Genomic DNA, 22823 nt, shown 5'->3' with positions numbered 1-22823 from the left:
GTCTGTTGCCCAGGCTGGAGTGCAGTGGCATGATTTCGTCTCACTGCAATCTCTGCCTTCCAGGTTCAAGTGATTCTCTTGTCTCAGCCTCCTGAGTAGCTGGCACTATAGGTGTACACCACCACGCCTGGCTAATTTTTGTATTTTTAGTAGACACAGGGTTTCACCGTGTTGGCTAGGCTGGTCTCAAACTCCTGACCTCAAGTGATCCACCTGCTTCAGCCTCCCGAAGTGCTGCGATTATAGGCATGAGCCACTGTACCTGACCAGAGCCATTGATGATATTATTGAGGATCTCTTGTACATGACAAGTCACTTTCATGCTGCTGCTTTCAAGATGTTCCTTGTCTTTTTGATTATAATGTGTCTCAGTGTGAGTCTCTTTGGATTTATCCTACTTGAAAACAAGAATTCAGTCACTGCCAAAATGTGTGATTATTTCTCTTTTTGAGTACACAGTCACAGAAGTTCATGACCATAGGTCCTTATGGAGATCTCTGGGGAAAAAATTAGTGCTGTAAATTTTTTGCAATCTAGCAGGGTCCATCCTTATCCAGAACTGCCCTCCCACCCCATCAAAGGAATTGTGGATTTGTAAAGTGGACATGTCTTGGAATTTATTTTTGGGCTGTGAGTCTGCATTTGCAGATTCAAGTTACACTTTGGTTCACTTGAAATAGAAACCTTCTACCTATATAGATTATGTAACAATTTAATAGACTTCTCATAAACTTACTTATCTTTTTGAAATGGAGACTCACTGTATCACCCAGGCAGGAGTACAGTGGCACGATTTTGGCTCACTGAACCTCCGCCTCCTAGGCTCAAGCGATTCTCCTGCCTCAGCCTCCTGAGTAGCTAGGATTGCAGGTGCACACCACCACACCTGGCATATTTTTTGTATTTTTAGTAGAGATGAGGTTTCACCACATTGGCTAGGCTGGTCTAAAACGCTGCCTCAGCCTCCCTAAATGCTGGAATTACTAGCGTGAGCCACCATGCCCATCCTCATTAATTTATTTATTATGTTATGGATAATAAGACCAACAAAGGAAGGTCAACTAACCTGACTTGAAGCCTCCCTCCTTTTTCAAATGCAGAGGAAGGATGATAATCTGTAATAATCCCCACCGATTGTGAAAATATACCCAAGTCAAAGTTATATTAGGGAACTCACCAGTGTCCACAAAAGAAAAAGGAAATCAAATCTGTGGTGAAAAATGGCAAAGAATATTAGCCCCACATAAGTTCAGGGTACTAGATATAGAACTAGGTATTTAATATTCAGTGTGGTTGGGAGAAACAGAAATATTAACAAGAAACACAATCAGTCCCACATGTTAACACCATGTTGTAACCAAGTTGATGATCCAGGACACACCAGAGAGCAGACATAGACCCTACCAAACTTTTAATAATTATAATAGGCAAGTATTTTCTGTTTAATCTGCTGAGTGTTCTGTTACAGTTACCTTGGAGATGAGCTATTCTGGTATCGGTGACAGTTAAAAACCAAAACACACAAAACAAAAAGAAGAGTGCAGCCAACAGTTTTCTAATACTATGTGCACAAAAAGTTAATATAACAGGCCTGAGACTGCAAATCTTAGAAAGGACTGCTTATAAGACTGGCCTTTAGCTGGTGTTAGGAAACATGGAGTTTGAGAGGGTTGCCACCATTCCATAACTGGTAGGCATGGTTCAAGTTATTCTGAACACTTGCTCCCCTTCTTGGAGTCTAGAATCTTGATATGTACCAGAGGGATGGTACCTACATGATTAGTCCCAATAAGAACCTTTGGTACGGGTTGATAATTAATTTGCATTGTAGATATTTCACAAGTACGATCACAATTCAATACGGGAGGAATTGAGACCTGTTACTTCATGCACAAAGGATCTTTACAAATTTACATCTGATTCCCTCCAGATATTATCCAAGAACCTTTTCCCTTTGCTGATTATTTGTATCCTGTCACTATAATATAGTCATGAGTACAACTATATTCTGAGTCCTCTTAGCAAATCATAGAATCTGGAGAGATTGTCTTAGGGACCTCCAACCCACTATGCAAATTGAGACAGCATGGATCTTCATAAAGTACCTAGCATCCTGAAAAGATACAGTCTAGAACATTAAGTATAAAAATCAAATCTATCTCTAGTAGATTTGATTATAAAAATCAAATCTATCTCTAGTAGATTTGATTATAAAAATCAAATCTATCTCTAGTAGATTTGATTATAAAAATCAAATCTCTAGTAGATTTGATTATAAAAATCAAATCTATCTCTAGAGATAGATTTTGCTGAAGAAAGCCTTTTAACCTAATGTACTCAAAATATCACCACGGTGTCTATGAATGGAATGGCGCTCAATCCTGCTCTTTGTCCTAACTGGTTCCAGACTGTTAGAGGCCGCACTGCTGTCATGCTATTGTTCCCTACCCATACACACCTTTTCTTAAAAGAATCTTTGTTGATTTTTTACATCCACATGTATACCCCTTGATTTCTATCTCCAGGATTTTTCCACTCCTTCACTTATGCTTAAAGCAAGCTCACATGCATTTTGTATGAGGACAGCTGAAGACACTCACCAATTTTTCTCTATATTCAAACTAGAGAATTTTTTTTTGGAAACCAATTTCCACAATCTTATTCCTTAATTGTGAGTCATGTCATACTATTATATGATACTTGAAACATATCCAAAGAAAAGGAAATCAGTATGTTAAAGTGTTATCTCCACCCCCCATGTTTATTGCAGCACCATTCACGATAGCCAAGAAATAGGCCAAGGTATGTAATCAACCTAAGTGTCCACTGGATGAATGAATAAAGAAAATGGGGCAAATATACACATCAGAGTACTATTTAGCCATGAAAAACAACAAAATTCTATCACTCACAGCAAAGTGAATGAGACTTACAGGGCATTATATTAAGTGATATATGCCAGGCACAGAAAGATACATACCACATGTTCTCACACATATGTGGAAGCTCAAAAAGTTAACTTCATAGAAGTAGAGAGTAGAATAGTAGTTCTTAGAGGTGAGGAGGCAGGGTGGTAGCCAAAGGTTGGTTAATGAATACAGAAATACAGACAGGTAGGAGGAATAAGTTCTAGTGTTTTACACCACTACAGGGTGACAGTAATTAACAATGTATTATTTTCAAATAGCTAGGACAGTGAATTTTGAGGGTTCCCAACACAAATAAATGATAAATGTTTGAGGTGATGGGTACGTTAATTACACTGATTTGATCATTACACATTGTATACTTGTATTAACTATCACACTGTACCCCATAAATGAGTACAACAGTTATGTGTCATTTAAAAATAACGACAAAAGCGTATCAAGATTCTGGCGCCTCTTGTAGCGCTTCCCACAGTCCTCACATTTAGATGTTTTCTCTCCACTTTGGTCTCTTTGTTGGTCTTTAAGGCATGAACTGTGCACAATGCTTTTCCCACAGTCCTCACATTGAAGTAGTTTTTCTCTACTGTGGAGTCTCTGATGGGTTAGATAAGTTGAGGCCCATCTGAAGCTCTTTCCACACTTCTCACATTTGTATGGCTTTTCCCCAGTGTGAACCCTCTGATGGGAATGAAGCTGTGAATTCTCGGTAAATCTCTTCCCACACTCTTCACATTTGAATGGCTTTTCATCACCGTGGAGTCTCTTATGATTCAAAATACTTGAGGCCCGGCTAAAGCTCTTCCCACATTCTTTACAATTATAAGGTCTCTCTCCGGTGTGGACCCTCTGGTGCATGTCAAGATTAAACTTACTGTTGAAGCCCTTCCCACACTCTTCACATTTGTAAGGCTTTACTCCAGTGTGGACTCTGCGATGAGAATAAAGTTGTGAATTCTGAGTAAATCTTTTCCCACACTCTTCACATTTGAATGGTTTTTCTCCACTGTGGACTCTACGATGGGTATAAAGTTGTGAATTCTGAGTAAATCTTTTCCCACATTCTTCACATTTAAATGGTTTTTCTCCACTGTGGATTCTCTGATGATTCAAAAGACATGAGGCCCAGCCAAAGCTCTTCCCACATTCCTTACAATTATAGGGTTTCTCTCCTCTGTGGACCCTCTGATGAAAGTCAAGATCCAACCTCCTTTTGTAGCCCTTCCCACACTCCTCACATCTATATGGCTTTTCTCCACTGTGGGCTCTCTGGTGAGAATAACGTTGTGAATTTGTATAAAATCCCTTCCCACATTCTTCACATTTGAATGGTGTCTCTCCACTGTGGACTCGCACATGTCTTGAAAGACCTGAGGCCCATCTGAAGCTCTTTCCACATTCTTTACAATTATATGGCTTCTCCCCTGTGTGGTCTATCTGATGCTTATAAAGATCTTGCCTATAAATGAAGCGTTTTCCACATTCCTCACACTTGTACCGTTTCTCTCCTGTGTGGACCATGCGATGACTATTAAGTGCTGATTTCAGACCAAAGCTCTTACCACATGTATCACATCTGAATGGTTTCTCTTGCATGTGAACCATGGAATGCCTATTAAGATTTGCTCTACTACGGAAGCTCTTACAACATATATCACATTTGAATGGCTTCTCCCCAGTATGGATTCTTTGATGTTCCTGAAGCTGGGAATCATGAATGAAGGCCTTCCCACATTTCTCACAAATATGAGGTTTCACTCCTGTGTGTAATTTACGATGAACATAAAGTCCTGATCTACGACTAAAGCCTTTCCCACACTGCTCACATTTGAATGGTTTCTCTCCAGTGTGGATTCTCTGATGAATTTGCAGATGTGAGCTCTGATTGAATTCCTTACCACACACATCACAATTATAGAGTTTCTCCCCCATGTGAACTCTCTGATGAATACGAAGAGCTGAGCTATAACAGAAACTCTTTCCACATTCATCACATGTATGAGACTTCTCTCTTGACTGTAATTGTTGATGAAGATCAAGGACGGAGACATCACTAAAGGACTTTTTACATGTCCTACCCTCAGAAGGTTTCTGTCTTATGTGAATTATAGATAGTCCTGCATCAACCTGGCAGGGCATATCATCTTGTTTGGAGAACTGAAAGCTGTTTACCATGGAGTCTTGAAACCTGGTTAAGTCACTTGAAATTTGTTCCCAGGTTTGATGACTGAACAAGCCTTCATGTGTTCCTGATTCTGAAACAGTCTCCATCTCTGTTTGGATCTTGCCTCCTATAATGACACAGAATTAACAGATGTAGGCAAGTAAAGCTTTTATTCAGTGTTATCAAGATTTCATACTTAGGACATAGGCTGAAATTTTAATAAATACAGGGAATGTTCAGATTGTATTTTCCTGTTTTTTTTTTTGAGATGGAGTCTCGCTCTGTCCCCCAGGCTGGAGTGCAGTGGTGTGATCTCCGCTCACTGCAAGCTCCACCTCCTGGGTTATTCACACCATTCTCCTGCCTCAGCCTCCTCAGTAGCTGGGACTACAGGCGCCCGCCACCACGCCCAGCTAATTTTTTGTATTCTTAGTACAGACAGGTTTTCACTGTGTTAGCCAGGATGGTCTCGATCTCCTGACCTCGTGATCCACCCTCCTCAGCCTCCCAAAGTGCTGGGATTACAGGCGTAAGCCACTGCGCCCAGCCCTGTATTTTCCTTTTTTTAAGAGAGTGTCTCCCTCTGTCACCCAGGCTGGAGTGCAGGGACACAATCATGGCTCACTGCAGCCTTGACCTCCTGGGCTCAAGTGATCCTCCAACCTCTGCCTCCTGAGTAGCTAGGACTACAGGCACATACCACCACAACTAGCTAATTTTTACACTTTTTGTAGAGACAAGGTCTTGCTACGTTGCCAAGGCTGGTCTTGAACTCCTGGCCACAAGTGATACTCCCATTTTGGCCTCCCAAAGTGCTGGGATTACAGGCTTGAGCCACTGTGCCCAGCCAATGTGTTTTCCAAGTACACTATGGACTCTGGTTTGCATGAGACCAATTCAGAACCACACCAAGTGTCATATGTGAAATACTTGGTAGAAATAAAACCTTGCATGGTAAATTATATAACTAATAAATTATGTAAACAGTGAAATATGAATGCAAATGTGAACTTTAAGGAGAAGCCATAACATCATCAAAACTTTGTATATTTTAGTTTGTATTGTATATCCTTATGAAGTAAAGAAATTATCCTAAGTCACAAAGAGGCCTGGGTGATGTCCTCAGCATCTGAGAGGCAATCTCTCAGTCCTTAAAATGTCATGCCTTAGAAGAGTGTCTTTGTTTGCCTGGAGGTAGTAGGTCTAGTAAGTCACTCTGGATGGTGTAATACTATGATTTAGGATTATGGGTGGCCACACCTATGAGGAGAATGTGGTGCTCACTATGTGAGAAAGACCAACAATGTGATATATGGTGAGGCTTTAGGTCATGTGGAATCAGTCAACCAGGAGACTGAGACTACTCATACGGGAAAGAAATCAACCAATAATGGCTATGTAATTAACAGACAATGATTACTCTGAATACCAGGGCTCAGGAAAGCTTCCCTGATAGGCTCTCCTCCCGTCTAATGTCACACCTTAATCTTGGGGATGTAATGCATCCTGATTTCCTGGGGAGAGTACAATAAAAAGTTCTCATTTGATACTTCCCTGGACTCTGTCTTACTTGATTTTTCTCCTAATTGTAATATGCATCTTTCCCCTATAAAAACCCATAATTTTAAGAATATGGAACATGAAGGTAATTTGGGGAAACCACTGAATTTGTCATTGTTATGCAGTGACAGCAGTCTTCTGTGAGCTGTCACTTTAAACTTTGTAATTGGTTAAGCTCTTCACAATACTAAATATCAAATACCTAGGAGTATTTATGTCTACATTTTCAGAGTATTCCTGCACAAGAATTTTTGCAGAACATGTATAATCTCATTTGTCTGTACTGATATGAACAATAACTTGGTTACCTGAAATAGAAAAGGATCAGAAACCTTCAGTTTTGATGGGAATCTGAAAGGCTGGACCTGACAGAAATACACAAAGGGGGATGCTCCTGATGAGACAATGAAAGTTGGTAAGATCACCTGGGATGAAAAGAACGCCTAACGGGTCATGCCCTGATTGGTTCCATGTGAAGTTATTGGACTGTCTCATTGAAAACAGATAGCAGAAAAAATATGATGTAAAGAAATAGACCTTTATACCCATTTTCAAAATAAACACTACAGACTCTTAGTGAGCTGTAAAATAAATCTGAAACCTTCTAAAAAGCATTTAGGAAAAAGAACCAGAATAGAAATTATCATAGCATCGTGACAAACAGGAAAGGTGCCATTATATGAAATGCCTACTAAAGGTACTCATACACATCTACATGCACAAAATATTTTCATCCTGGTGATGATGAAAGATGTATTTCTTTTTTTTTTCTGGAGAACGGGGTCTCACTATATTGCCCAGGCAGGTCTCAAACTCCTGGGCTCAAGCTATCCTCCCGCCTCTTAGCCTCCCTGAGAGCTGGGATTACAGGCGTGAGCCACCGCGCCCGGCCTGATGTATTTCTTACTATGGCTCATGGTCATAAAACATTGAAAATCTTGGTCAGGATATTACCACATTCTGAATTAAGTAAATCAATCAAATGGAAAGTCAATTTTCAATGGCTGAATCTTAGGAAACATTAGTAAGTAAGTGTGTACCTACTGGTGCACATTAGTACATGGATACAACTAAAACATCATCCCTTATAAATAAGAGATTTTTGGGAAGAAGGAGGAGTCTCTTTCAGGATGTTAACATTTTGAGAGGGCAGTTTCCTGATTCCTTCCAGGATATAAAGTTCACCAGTTCAAAATACAGCACCATGTCTCTATACAAAGAAAAGGAAGATTGTACGAACTCTGTATTCTTTAACATGTTTAACAAATTTGTAAAAAATAAAGATGCAGAAATATATACCACGCTATCAAACAAAGATGACTAGAAATACAGGCAACATTCAGATGTGTGACTTGTGTCACCCTTATCCTCATTCTTCTTTCTCTAGGAGAAGGAAAGAGAAATTGGGGGTTGGTGATGTACATGTAGACATTGGAAGAGGCAAACAGGCTGCAGATGGGTAAATCTCTCAAAGGAAAGGTAGCTGGAAAGCTGGTTATTTTCTGAGACATCAGAGAATTGAAAGTTTTTTCCCCTTGTATAGGAGAGCTGTTTCAGAAGGAGACATCAGAATCTTCCTTTGAAAAGGTTTCTTTTGGCCAGGCGTGGTGGCTCATGCCTGCAATCCCAGCACTTTAAAGGGAGGCTGAGGTGGGCAGATCACCTGAAGTCAGGTATTTGAGACCAGCTTGGCCAACATGGTGAAACTCTGTCTCTACTAAAAAATACAAAAAAATTAGCTGGGCATGGTGGCATATACCTATAATTCCAACTACTTGGGAGGCTGAGGCAGGAGAATCACTTGAACCCGGGACACGGAGGCTACAGTGAGCCGACATGGCACCACTGCACTCCAGTCTGTGTGACAGAGGGAGACTCCATCTCAAAAAATAAAATAAAATAAAATAAAGAAAGAAAAATAAAATAAAAGGTTTCTTTCCACAGATGAATATTCTCCCCACAAAAAGCTCCAAGACAAGATCATCATGGCGGACGGAAGGCAGGACTAAATTGCAGCTCCAACTCAGACGGACAGAGCAGCATACAGTCTCCCATTGTGAATTTTACCTCCAGATCAACTGCAAAAACAAACTAGCAATCCCAAGAGGACCCACAGACCCTCTGAAGGAAGTGGACTGCTCTTGCAGGACCCTGGAGACACCCCAAATACTGTGAGTGCCCCAACTGTGGAAGTGAGAAAAAGCCTCCTCTACTGAACACACACCCTCACTGGAGAAACTGAAGGTCTGTTTGTGGGAGAAGTTTCCGACCTTACCTGGAGCTGAGTCAATTTAGAGAGCTGAGTAAGATACAGGGGTAGACAAAGCAACAGAAAGGCCTTGGGACCTCGTTGGGTCCCTAAGCAGGCCATTCTTGCCTGGCATCACAGGGATCCATCAGGAAGGCAGCCAGAGGAGCAGGGGGTGGGGAACTCCACAAGGAGAAAGAAGTATCCAGCTGAACTTTATAACAGTTTGAACCGGGCAAGAAGCCTCCTGGCCAGAACCTGGGGGAGGGTGTGAATCCAGTGTGCAGACTCACAGGCAGGGGAAGACCCAAGCCCTTTTCTTTTGCAGCTGAGAGGTGGGTAGCCTGGGGCAAGGTCTCAAGCCCAGCTTGCCCACTGCCTGGAAACAGACTCAGGGCTGTTAGTGGGGGCATGGTGGGAGTGAGACCAGCCCTTTGGTTTGCATGGGAGCTGGGTGAGGCCTATGACTGCCAGCTTTCCCCTACTTCCCAGACAATTTGCATGACTCAGCAGAGGCAGCCATAATCCTCCTAGGTACACAACTCCAGTAACCTGGGAACCTCACCCACATCCCCTACAGCAGCCGCAGCAAGACCCACCCAAGGAGAGTCTGAGCTCAGACACACCTAGCCCTCCCCCTCCCTGATGGTCCTTCCCTACCCACCCTGGTAGCTGAAGACAAAGGGCATATAATCTTGGGAGTTCTAGGGCCTCATCCACCTCTGGCTCCTCTCCATACTACCACAGCTGATGCTCTCTGGAAAGTGCCACCTCCTGGAGGGAGACCAACCAGCACAAAAATAAAGCATTAAACCACCAAAGCTAAGAAACCTCACGGAGTCCATTGCACACCCCCACCACCTCCACTGGAACAGGCGCTGATATCTATGGTTGAGAGACCCACAGACAGTTCATATCACAGGACTCTGTGCAGACAGCCCCCAGTACCAGCCCAGAGCTGGGTAGACTTGCTGGGTAGCTAAACCCAGAATAGAGACAACAATCACGGCAGTTTGGCTCACAGGAGGCCACATCCATAGGAAAAGGGGGAGAGTACTACATCAAGGGAACACCCTGTGGGACAAAAGAATCTGAACAACAGCCTTCAGCCCTAGACCTTACCTCTGACAGAGCCTACCCAAATGAGAAGGAACCAGAAAACCAACTCTGGTAATATGACAAAACAAGGCACTTTAACATCCACCAAAATATCACACTAGTTCACCAGCAATGGATCCAAACCAAGAAGAAATCCCTGATTTACCTGAAAAGGAATTCAGAAGGTTAGTTATTAAGCTAATCAGGGAGGCACCAGAGAAAGGTGAAGCCCAGCACAAGGAAATCCAAAAAACGATACAATAAGTGAAGGGAGAAATATTCAAGGAAATAGATAGCTTAAATAAAAAAAATAAAAAATTCAGGAAACACTGGACACACTTATAGAAATGCAAAATGCTCTGGAAAGTCTCAGCAATAGAATTGAACAAGTAGAAGAAAGAAATTCAGAGCTTGAAGATAAGTTCTTCGAATTAACCCAATCCAACAAAGACAAGAAAAAAGAATAAGAAAATACAAACGAAGCCTCAAAGAAGTATGGGATTATGTTAAATGACCAAACCTAAGAATAATCAGTGTTCCTGAGGAAGAAGAGAATTCTAAAAGCTTGGAAAACATATTTGGGGAAATAATCGAGGAAAACTTGCCCAGCCTTGCTAGACACCTAGACATCCAAATACAAGAAGCACAAAGAACACTTTGGAAATTCATTGCAAAAAGATCATTGCCTAGGCACATTGTCATCAGGTTATCCAAAGTTAAGACGAAGGAAAGAATCTTAAGAGCTGTGAGACAGAAGCACCAGGTAACCTATAAAGGAAAACCTATCAGATTAACAGCAGATTCCTCAACAGAAACCCTACAAGCTAGAAGAGACTGGGGCCCTATCTTCAGCCTCCTTAAACAAAACAATTATCAGTCAAGAATTTTGTGTCCACCAAAACTAAGCATCATATATGAACGGAAGATACAGTCTTTTTCAGACAAATGCTGACAGAATTTGCCACTACCAAGCCACCACTACAAGAACTGCTAAAAGGAGCTCTAAATCTTGAAACAAATCCTTGAAACACATCAAAACAGAACCTCTTTAAAGCATAAATCACACAGGACCTATAAAACAAAAACACATATTAAAAAGCAAAAACAAAAAAATACAAAAACCAAAGTACACAGGCAACAAATAGCAAGATGAATGCAACGGCACCTCACATCTCAATACTAACATTGAATGTAAATGGCCTAAATGCTCCACTTAAAAGATACAGAACTGCAGAATGGATATGAGCTCACCAACCAACCATCTGCTGCCTTCAGGTGACTCACCTAACATGTAAGGAGTCATATAAACTTAAAGTAAAAGGGTGGAAAAGGCATTTTATGCAAATGGACACCAAAAATGAGCAGGGGTAGCTATTCTGATATCAGACAAAACAAACTTTAAAGCAACAGCAGTTAAAAGAGACAAAGAGGGACATTATATAATGTAAAAGGCCTTGTCCAACAGGAAAATATCATAATCCTAAACATATATGCACCTAACACTGGAACTCCCAAATTTATAAAACAATTACTAACAGACCTAAGAAATGTGGTAGACAGCAACACAATAATAGTGGGGGACTTCAATACCCCACTGACAGCATCAGACAGGTCATCAAGACAGAAAGTCAACAAAGAAACAAAGAATTTAAACTATATCTTGCAACAAATGGACTTAACAGATATATACAGAACATTTCATCCAACAACCACAGAATACACATCCTATTCAACAGCATATGGAACTTTCTCCAAGAGAGACCATATGATAGGCCATAAAACGAGCCTCAATTAATTTAAGAAAATTGAAATTATATCAAGCACTCTCTCAGACCACAGTGGAATAAAACTGGAAATCAACTCCAAGAGGAACCTTCAAAACCATGCAAATACATGGAAATTAAATAATCTGCTCCTGAATGACCATTGGGTCAAAAATGAAATCAAGATAGAAATTTAAAAATTATTCAAACTGAAAGACAATAATGACACAACCTTTGAAAACCTCTGGGATACAGCTAAGATGGTGCTAAGAGGAAAGTTCATAGCCCTAAATGCCTACATCAAAAAGACTGAAAGAGCACAAACTTACATTCTAAGATCACACCTCAAGGAACTAGAGAAACAAGAACAAACCAAACCCAAACCCAGCAGAAGAAAGGAAAGAACCAAGATCAGAGCAGAACTAAATGAAATTGAAACAAAACAAAAAATACAAAAGATAAATGAAACAAAAAGCTGGTTCTTTGAAAAGATAAATAAAATTGATAGGCCATTAGCAAGATTACCCAAGAAAATAAGTGAGAAAATCCAAATAACCTCGCTAAGAAATGAAACAGGAGATATTACAACTGACACCACTGCAATACAAAAGATCATTCTAGGCTACTATGAACACCTTCACACACATAAACTAGAAAACCTGGAAGAGGTGGATAAATTCCTGGAAAAATGCAACCCTCCTGGCTTAAATCAGGAGGAATTAGATATCCTGAACAGACCAATAAGAAGCCATGAGATTGAAATGGTAATTTAAAAATTACAAACAAAAAAAGTCCAGGACCAGATGGATTCCCAGCAGAATTCCACCAGACATTCAAAGAATTGATACCAATTCTTTTGATGCTATTTCACAAGATAGAGAAAGAGGGAACCCTTGCTAATTCATTCTAGGAAACCAGCATCACCCTAATACCAAAACCAGGAAAGAACATGATCAAAAAAGAAAACTACAGACCGATATCCTTGATGAACATTGATGCTAAAATCCTTAACAAAATACTAGGTAACTTAATCCAACAACATATCAAAAAGATAATCCATCATGATCAAATGGGTTTCATGCCAGGGATGCAGGGATGGTTTAACATACCCAAGTCAATAAATGTGATACACCACATAAACAGAATTAAAAACGAAAATCACTTGATCATCTCAATAGATGTAGAAAAAGCATCTGACAAAATCCAGCAACGCTTTATGATTAAAACTCTCACAAAATCGGCATACAAGGGACATACCTCAATGTAATAAAAGCCGTCTATGACAAACCCACAGCAAACATAACACTGAATCGGGAAAAGTTGAAAGCATTCCCTCTGAGAACTGGAATAAGACAAGAACATCTACTCTCACCACTCCTCAACATAGTACCGGAAGTCCTAGCCAGAGCAATCAGACAAGAGAAAAAAATAAGGGGCACCCAAATAGGTAAAGAGGAAGTCAAACTGTCACTGTTCACTAATGATATGATCATCTACATTGAAAATCCTAAAGACTCCTCCAGAAAGCTCCTGGAACTGATAAAAGAATTCAGCAAAGTTTCTGGATACAAGATTAATGTACACAAATCAGTAGCTCTTCTATACACCACCAGCAACCAAGCAGAGAATCAAATCAAGAACCCAACCCCTATTATAATAGTTGCAAAAAAAAATAAAATACTCAGGAATATACCTAACCAAGGAGTCAAAAGACCTCTACAAGGAAAACTACAGAATGCTGCTGAAAGAAATCATACATGACACAAACGGAAACACATCTCATGCTCATGGATGGGTGCAATCAATATTGTGAAAATGACCATACTGCTAAAAGCAATCTACAAATTAAATGCAATCCCTATCAAAACATCACCATCATTCTTCATAGAATTAGAAAAAACAATGCTAAAATTCTTACGGAACCAAAAAAGAGCTCGCAGAGCCAAAGCAAGACTAAAGCAAAAAGAACAAATCTGGAGGCATCACACTAACTGATTTCAAACTATACTATAAGACCATAGTCACCAGAACAGCATGGTACTGGTATAAAAATAGGCACATAGACCAAAGGAACAGAATAGAGAACCCAGAAATAAACCCAAATCCTTACAGCCAATTGATCTTCGACAAAGCAAACAAAAACATAAAGTGGGGGAAAGGACACCCTTTTCAACAAATGATGCTGGGATAATTGGCTAGCCACACGTAGGAGAATGAAACTGGATCTTCATCCCTCACCTTATACAAAAATCAATTCAAGATAGATTAAGGACTCAAATCTAAGACCTGAAACTATAAAAATTCTAGAAGGTAACATTGGAAAAATCCTTCTAGACATTGGCTTAGGCAAGGATTTCATGATCAAGAACCCAAAAACAAATGCAATAAAAACAAAGATAAATAATTGGGACCTAATTAAACTAAAGAGCTTTTGCACAGCAAAAGGAACAGTCACCAGAATAAACAGACAACCCACAGAGTGGGAGAATATCTTTACAATCTGTACATCTGACAAAGGACTAATATCCAGAATCTACAACAAACTCAAACAAATCAGTAAGAAAAAAACCAAACAACCCCATCAAAAAGTGGGCTAAGAACATGAATAGACAATTTTCAAAAGAAGATATAAATGGCCAACAAACATATTTTAAAAAGCTCAAAATCACTAATGATCAGGGAAATGCAAATCAAAACCACAATGCGATACCACCTTACTCCTGCAAGAATGGCCATAATCAAAAATCAAAAAAACAGTAGATGTTGGCATGGATGTGGTGTTCAGGGAACACTTCTGCACTGCTGGTGGGAATGTAAACTAGTACAGCCACTATGGAAAACAATGTGGAAATTCCTTAAAGAACTAAAAGTAGAACTACCATTTGATCCAGCAATCCCACTACTGGGTATCTATCCGGAGGAAGTCATTACGTGAAAAAGATACTTGCACATGCATGTTTACAGCAGCACAATTCAAAATTGCAAAATCGTGGAACCAACACAAATGCCCATCAATCAACGAGTGAATAAAGAAAACTGTGGTATTATATACGATGGAATACTACTCAGCCATAAAAAGGAATGAATTAATAGCATTTGCAGCAACCTGGATGAGACTGGAGACTATTATTTTAAGTGAAGTAACTCAGGAATGGAAAACCAAACATCATATATTCTCACTGATATGTGGGAGCTAACCTACGAAGATGCAAAGGCATAAGAATGAGACAATGGCCTGTAATCCCAGCACTTTGGGAGGCCGAGGCGGGTGGATCACGAGGTCAGGAGATCGAGACCATCCTGGCTAACACGGTAAAACCCGTATCTACTAAAAATATAAAAAAAAATTAGCAGGGCATCGTGGCGGGTGCCTGTAGTCCCAGTTACTTGAGAGGCTGAGGCAGGAGAATGGTGTGAACCTGGGAGGCGGAGCCTGCAGTGAGCCGAGATGGCGCCACTGCACTCCAGCCTGGGCAACAGAGCGAGACTCTGTTTAAAAAAAAAAAAAAGAGAGAAATGGACTTTGGGGACTTGCGGGAAAGAGTGGGAGGAGGGCGAGAGACAAAAGACTACAAATATGGTGCAGCGTATACTGCTCGGGTGATGAGCGCACCAAATTCTCACAAATCACTAAAGAACTTATGTAACCAAATACCACCTATACCCCAATAATTTATGGAAAATTTTTAAAAAATAAAAATAAAAACATAAAGCTCCAAGACAAGCCAGAGAGAAGGCGTAATACTCAGTGTGGCCATAAAAAGAACACTTAGAAGTTTCCATGGGATGTAGGTGAACTGCACATACCTAAAAATAGTATCCCAACAAGGAATCCTAAGAAAGTTCTAATTAGATAGGCAGCCATCAAAAGACAGAAACATGTTCTGCAGTAGCTCTCATTCACTCTAGTTTGTGTATCACTTATTAGCTATCTATCTCCATGATTACTGGAGACACTGAAGTTCCCCTCATCCATTAATTTATTTATCAGGATAACAAATAATTAGATATCTGCCATGTACCAGAACAATACCTTCTAGCCTGTGAATAGACAGCCATGAGCAAAACAGCTAAAATTCATCCTCTTAGACATCACATTCCTGGGGGTAAAAGTGACAGGTAAACAGAAATATATAAGACACAGTGCAAGACAGCACAAGAAGAAAAAAATAGAACAGTGTTTTGTTTGTTTTTTTGAGACAGTCTTACTTTGTCACCAAGGCTGGAGTGCGGTGGCGCCATCTCGGCTCACTGCAACCTCCGCTTCCTGGGTTCAAGTGATTCTCCTGCCTCAGCCTCCCGAGTAGCTGAGACTACAGGCACACACTACCATGCCTGGCAAATTTTGTATTTTTAGTAGAGATGGGATTTCACCATGTTGGCCAGGCTGGTCTCCGACTCCTGACCTCAGTGATCCACCCACCTTGGTCTCCGAAAGTAGTGGGATTACAGGCGTGAGCTACCGCGCCTGGCCTAGAATAGTATTTTAAATAGGGTGGTTGGAAATGGCCTCTCTAAAACTGAACGGAGACTTGAATATGCTTAAAGGAGAAGCCAGAAAGTTTTGAGGTGAAGAAGTATTCTGATCAGAGAGAAAAGCAAGTAAGGGCTCTGAGACAGAAGCTTCAGTAGTAGACAGAACAATGATTCATCAAAGATGTCCACATCCAGTACCCAAGACCTATGAACATGTTATATTACACAGCAAGGGGGACTGGGATTGCAGATGCAATTAAGGTCACTAATCAGCTAACAAGAAAGTGAGGTCATTGTGAATCATCCAGGGGTAACCAACACAATTACAAGGAACCTGAAAGGCAGGAGAGAGAGGCATAAGAAGAGTGGCAGAGTGAGCATGACTATGGAAGAAGGGTCAGAAATGCAAAGTAGCTGCCTTTGAAGATGGAGGAAGGGAAACAAGAGCCAAGGAGTGCCTAGAGACTGGTAAACCAAAATAAAGGCTTCTCCTCAAGAGCATCCAGAAAGAAACAAACACCTACAGACAGCTTGATAATTGTCTGGTGAGATGTGTCAGACTTCAGGCCTAAAGAACAGAAAGATAATAAATTTTTGTTGTTTAGTCGACTAAATGTGTGGTCATTGGTTACTACAACAGGCAATACAGTGTCCTTGGCAGGTCGGAGAAACGGTAGGGAGGACAACGTGGCTGGAAGGACAAGGCAAAAGGGAGAGGACAGGAGATGTAGTCAGAGAGGTGGTGGGGGATGAAAAGCAGATCACATGGTCTCTAAAAGGCACTTAAAACACTTGTAACTTAAGTAAACATAAGAAGTCAGCCGGGCGCGGTGGCTCACGCCTGTAATCCCAGCACTTTGGGAGGCCAAGGCGGGCGGATCACGAGGTCAGGAGATCGAGACCATCCTGGCTAACACGGTGAAACCCCGTCTCTACTAAAAATACAAAAAATTAGCCGGGCATGGTGGCGGGCATCTGTAGTCCCAGCTACTCAGGAGGCTGAGGCAGGAGAATGGCGTGAACCCGGGAAGCGGAGCTTGCAGTGAGCCGAGATTGCACCCCTGCACTCCAGCCTGGGCGACACAGCAAGACTCCATCTCAAAAAAAAAAAAAAAAGAAGCCAGAAAGGCTTTTGAGCCGAGGAATGGCAGTCTGACTTACATTTCCTAAGGAATACATTGGCTGCCATGAGGAAAACAGATGTCAGGGTGGGAAAAGTGGGAGCAGGGCAACCAGCCGAAAGTCAGCTGTAATAATTCAGGAGAGAGGTCTGGCCATTTAGACCAGGACAACAGAGCTGGGCAACAGACAGAAGTAAAACAGACAGGAGAGTCATGCACAAGGACACAGAGTTGCTTGCTTCTTACCTAAATTCCCTTCTCTTTGGGTTGCTGTCTCCATCATCCAAAACTTTTCTTCCTTTAGGAAGTGGAAAGTATCTCTGTGGAGTGATTGATGCCCTGTGAATGTGAAAAGTCATGTGCTTAGTGCCAATATATCCTAGAAAAAAATCTAAGTAAAATTTACTAGAAACTTAGGTTCCCAATGCATACTCAAACTTGAACACTCTAGGATACAAAGCCACTCCTGGTCCTGATGTTCCCTTACAAAGGGTGCCTGTCCTCACCCACTGAGAGCAGGTTCCTGAAGTTCTCCAGCATCACTTCTCGGTACAGTTTCCTCTGGGCAAGGTCCAGCAGCCTCAGCTCCTCCTCAGTGAAGACCACAGCCACGTCCTTGAAGGTCACTGCCTCCTACAGCATCAAACATATGCAACCTCAGTCTCATGACCAATGACTACTGAGAGAGGGGTGGCACTGAGCAGACAGAGGGGAGGAATGTTTTGGATCTTGAGAGACATAGGTCAACACACAGACTTCCTTTTTTATTATTTTATTTATTTATTTATTTATTTTGAGACAGTCTTGCTCTGTTGCCCGGGCTGGAGTGCAGTGGCGTGATCTTGGCTCACTGAAACCTCCAATTCCCAGGTTCAAGTGATCCTCCTGCCTCAGCCTCCCAAGTAGCTGGGATTACAGGTGCCTGCCACCATGCCTGGCTAATTTTTGTATTTTTAGTAGAAATGGGGTTTCACCACATTGGCCAGGCTGGTCTCAAACTCCTGACCTCAGGTGATCCGCCTGCCTCGGCCTCCCAAAGTGCTGGGATTATAGGCATGAGCCACTGCGCCCAGCCAGCTCATAGATTTCCTATTCATTCTGTCTGTATCCTGATAATGATGGATTTTCCTGAGCTCCACCAGAAGTGCAACGATGGAAAAGACCTCCTGTAGGTTTACTTTGTGCACTTACTGAGTCTCCTTGTAAGTAACCCTGTAGGACTCTAAATGCAGCATCCTGGGCTGCACGTATATAGGTTTCAATGAATCTTGCCAATTGCCCCAGTAACATTTAACAATTCAGTCCCAGTCTTGTCTGATAATTCCCATTGTTCTCTCTCATACTTGAACCCTAAATGTTATCATTTTTCTTTAATATCTGCCACCAAACTAACAAAGCTTGTGGTAACCTGTGTGGGACAGCTATACAGTACATCCTGTGTACTCTCAAGGCATAAACTACATACATTGATTGCAGCATTATCTATGATCTGCAGACACTGTGCCTAAAAGCACATCCCAAGGCTCTGTGCCTTCCTGGTCACGTGACCTTGGACAAGTTCACCTATTTACTCCCTCTCTAATAATTTTCATATTATAGTTTTTTCAATGATTAAACAAGGAAATACATGCAGCATTGGGAAAGTTGATCAGTGCAGACTAAATACCTAATAAACACTAGCTTTTTAAAATTATTTTTTATTATTATTGTCATTGTTGCCATCTATTTTATCTCATTTCATGTCTGCATAGTATTCCAAAGAATTGATAATCTATTTTTATCTACTCTAAATAATCTTTAATTTTATATATGCTCATTAATACCAATCCTGTAAAAAAAAACATTTTGGGTAGATTTTACTACTGTTTATTTAAAATAATTTTAAATGAAAATTAAAATGTCAATAAATAGGCATATTTAAAATTGTGATCATATAATATCAGGTCTCAATTTTTTACCAAACCCTAATCTTTCAAGAGGATACATGTACACTGATTTGTCTTACCATAACCAAGGGCAGGTTATCAATTTTCCCATGATTTTTGTAATCATATTAGGAAGAATTTAACAGTCTCACTTATTTGATTATAAATAATACCATCATCTTTTCAAATATTTATTGGCCATCTCAATTTCTCCTTTTAAACTTGCCTGTTAATGTCTTTTATTCACATTCCTTTGGATTTTCTTTTTCTATTCTGTACATAAGATTCTTATTTTGGATTTTATCTTTTTCAAATATACAAGTAGTGAATATTTTCGCTCTAGGCTGTTATATTTTCTGGTAACATTGTGTGAGGTACCCTTTATCATACTGAAAGTAAAGATTTTCTATCATGACTATGGTTATCACTGTCCTTGGGTGCCTGGAGCACTGGGTGCATCTGAGTAGGTGTCACGTCAGGAAGAAAGAAGATCATCCCAAAATGGTGCCTGGGAGGAGCAGTGCCACCTGTGAATGCTGGCTCTCGTGTTGGCACAACACAACAGGCTATAACTGCTTAACTGCTGCTTCACACAAGGATTATTGGAGGTGTTCACACAGGTAGAGCTAGATTCTATTTGTCCCATGCTATATCTCTGTTGTACTCCCTAAGTCTTCCGAAGACTGAGAAGAACCTGTGAGAATATGAGTAGTGAGAAGAAATACGGCCAGGCATGGTGGCTCACGTCTGCAATTCCAGCACTTTGGGAGGCTAAGGCAGGCAGATCACCTGAGGTCAGGAGTTTGAGACCAGTCTGGCCAAGATGATGAAACCCCGTCTCTACTAAAAATACAAAAATTTTCTGGGTGTGGTGGTGTGTGCCTGTAGTCCCAGCTACTCGGGAGGCTGAAGCAGGAGAATCACTTGAACTCCGGAGGTGGAGGTTGCAATGAGCCAAAATCAGGCCACTGCACTCCAGCCTTGGCGACAGAACAAGTCTCCATAAAAGAAATTTTAACAGCAAGAGAGGCAAGCTCTACTCACCTTCAACGTGGTCATTTTTCCTCCTATTTCAGGGAATATTCAGAGTCCTGAGTGATACAGTCCGAGGGAAAGCAGAATCCTGCCTGGAAAGTACCAGGGAAGGCAGAAAAAGAGACATGAAAGTGTGGCCAGGGATGCCATCCACCAACACGAATGTGTATTGTAAATTAACACATGAATGTTCACAACAGCATCATTCATAGTAACCCAAAACTGCACACCAACAAATTTCCTCCTATGCGTACATGGATAGACAAATTGTGGCCTATCCATACAACGGAATCTTATTTGGAAATTAAAAGGAATGAAGTACTGATTCATGCTACAACACACATGAACTTTGGAAACATGATGCTAAGTGAAAGAAGCCAGTCACACAGGAAGGCCCACATATTGCATGATCCTATATCTATGAAATTCCAGAGTAGGCAAGTGTATATAACGAGAAAGTAGGTAGGTGGTCTCTGCATATTTGAGGTGACAAAGAGGATTAACTATAAGTGAGCACAAGGAGTCTTAACGGGGGATGAAAATTATTTAAACTGAATTATGGTGATGTTTATTCCACTCCACAAAGTTCCTAAAAATCATTAAAGTGTACACACGAAATGGGTAGTTTCTATGATATGTAGAATACACCTCAATAAAGTTGGACAAAGCATTGGTAATTGTTCATCCACATGTCATTTAACTTAATAAGACTGGATTCTGGATCTACACTGATAGAATATTTATAGTTGAATGAATGAATAAGCAAATGAAGGAGAAGGGAGAGTTCACCTTTACAGTAGAATGTGCACTAATAAATGTATTTCTCCTTACAAAATTTTATTTAACTAAAAAATTAGGGAGTGTATATTGAGAGCAACTTGAATCTGTGTTCCTGGGGTAAAAAAAAAATTCAAAATAATTTTACAATGCGGAAATCTGACAAACATGACTTTAGCCAAGTGAACAAAGTTGAGATCACCAATGAAGTGACAAACTGACATATGGCCCCTGTTATGTTGCAATAAGAAATTTACCACTTCAGGCTGGGCACGGTGGCTCATGCCTGTAATCCCACACTTTGGGAGGCCAAGGCGGTTGAATCACCTGAGGTCAGGAGTCTGAGACCAGCCTGGCCAACATGGTGAAACCCCGTCTCTACTAAAAATACAAAAATTAGCCGAATGTGGTGGCAGGCACCTGTAATCCCAGCTACTTGGGAGGCTGAGGCAGGAGAATAGCTTGAACCCAGGAGGTGGAGGTTGCAATGAGCTGAGATCGTGCCATGCACTACAGCCTGGGCGACAAGAACGAAACTCCGTCTCAAGAAAAAAAAGAGAGAGAGATTTACCACTTCTGTGGTATTCCAGCAAAAAATGCATAATTTGAAGTTAAACGTGAAATACATCAGAAAAACTCCAAATGAACATCTTTGACCAAAATAACTTCATCTATACTCTTCAAAAATAACAAGAATAAAATATCAAGAAAAAAAGATGAAAGCTATGCTATCTTTCAAGATTAAAGACTAGAAAAACATGACAACTGAAAGCAACACCCATGCCCGAAGACACATCCTATACACTCTCGGTTGGGGTGAGCATCTCTGTCAAAGAAAAAAGCCAAGGATCACTCACGTAGAGCTTTGCCCTCAGAAGCCAAGAAGTCCCTCCCTGCAGCTCTTTTGGAAAGGTCGGGCTGGGTAAGGAGAAGGCTGTGAAACACCCTGACCGTGGTCGCCGTGCCCCATAAAAGTTAAATGCTCCTCTCCCCTCCTGGAAGTGGATGCAACCCTCGCCTTCCTAAAAGAGAGGTCAGAAGGCGTCCGGGATCACCCAGCGTCTTGCAGGGATCAGGGAGAAGGGCCGGTGCCCCTGCAGCTGGAGTTTCACCCCACCCGGGGACCTGACAGGCGTCGTGGGAAATTAACAAGAGACCACCAGTCACCAAGTGACAGGGGCTGCTTTAAGGCTCTCATTTGTGTTACCGCTTTCAGTTCCCAAAACGATTCTGTTAGGATGGTCCTAAACTCCCCCATCTTAAAGAACAGTAACGGGAGACCCAAGGAGATTAAGTAACATCCCAGCGTTTTATCGCGAGGAAGTGGCCAGGCGCGTGGGGTGCAGGGAGGCGGAGTGGGCGAGCTCAGAGACCCGGAGACCCTAAAACCAGGCGAGACGCGACCCGACCAAGTCCCAAACACCCCGGGGACGCGAGGAGAGCCCCAAGCCCAAGAAGGCTCCACTGACGAGAACGAAAACAGCGGCCCCGCTCCGCCAAACCTCTGCTCTCCGACAAGGTTTCTTTCCCCCTAATTCGATCACCAGTTCGTTAAGGATCCAATGCGTAGGTCCAGGAAATTCAGAAGGGTCTCGCAGAACTGACCCAAACTACCAGGGACAAAACTGCCGCAACCTCACAGTAACGGAGCGGAAGTGGCCCGCTACTCCACTGAGTGTCTGGACTCCATTTCCCAGAATTCCTGAGACAAACTGACCGCAACGACCCC

The 22823-nt window shown here is 41.4% G+C and overlaps 1 protein-coding gene across 4 annotated transcripts; it reads right to left on the bottom strand.

The window, feature by feature from the left end:
- Positions 1-1248: 1248 nt before the first annotated feature.
- Positions 1249-22803, bottom strand: ZNF225 (zinc finger protein 225). Of its 4 annotated transcripts, XM_063701424.1 has the most exons (6): positions 22639-22767; positions 21952-22116; positions 20327-20409; positions 17864-17990; positions 17604-17696; positions 1249-5218 (listed from the first exon to the last, which is right to left on the bottom strand). In XM_063701424.1, the coding sequence occupies exons 3-6, from the start codon at positions 20339-20341 to the stop codon at positions 3333-3335; spliced, it is 2121 nt and encodes a 706-aa protein (XP_063557494.1). In that variant the 5' UTR covers positions 20342-20409; positions 21952-22116; positions 22639-22767; the 3' UTR covers positions 1249-3332. The 4 variants fall into 4 exon arrangements, with proteins under 4 accessions (XP_063557494.1, XP_030859805.2, XP_055225635.1 ...); XM_031003945.3 differs by lacking the exon at positions 21952-22116 and having other exon boundaries at positions 22597-22803; XM_055369660.2 differs by lacking the exon at positions 21952-22116 and having other exon boundaries at positions 22564-22789.
- Between the last annotated feature and the right edge of the window lie 20 nt (positions 22804-22823).

The sequence above is a fragment of the Gorilla gorilla genome, chromosome 20, assembly GCF_029281585.2.
Source record: "Gorilla gorilla gorilla isolate KB3781 chromosome 20, NHGRI_mGorGor1-v2.1_pri, whole genome shotgun sequence".
In the NCBI taxonomy this organism is placed as follows: Eukaryota; Metazoa; Chordata; class Mammalia; order Primates; family Hominidae; genus Gorilla; species Gorilla gorilla.
This window is presented reverse-complemented; position numbering and strand designations above follow the sequence as displayed.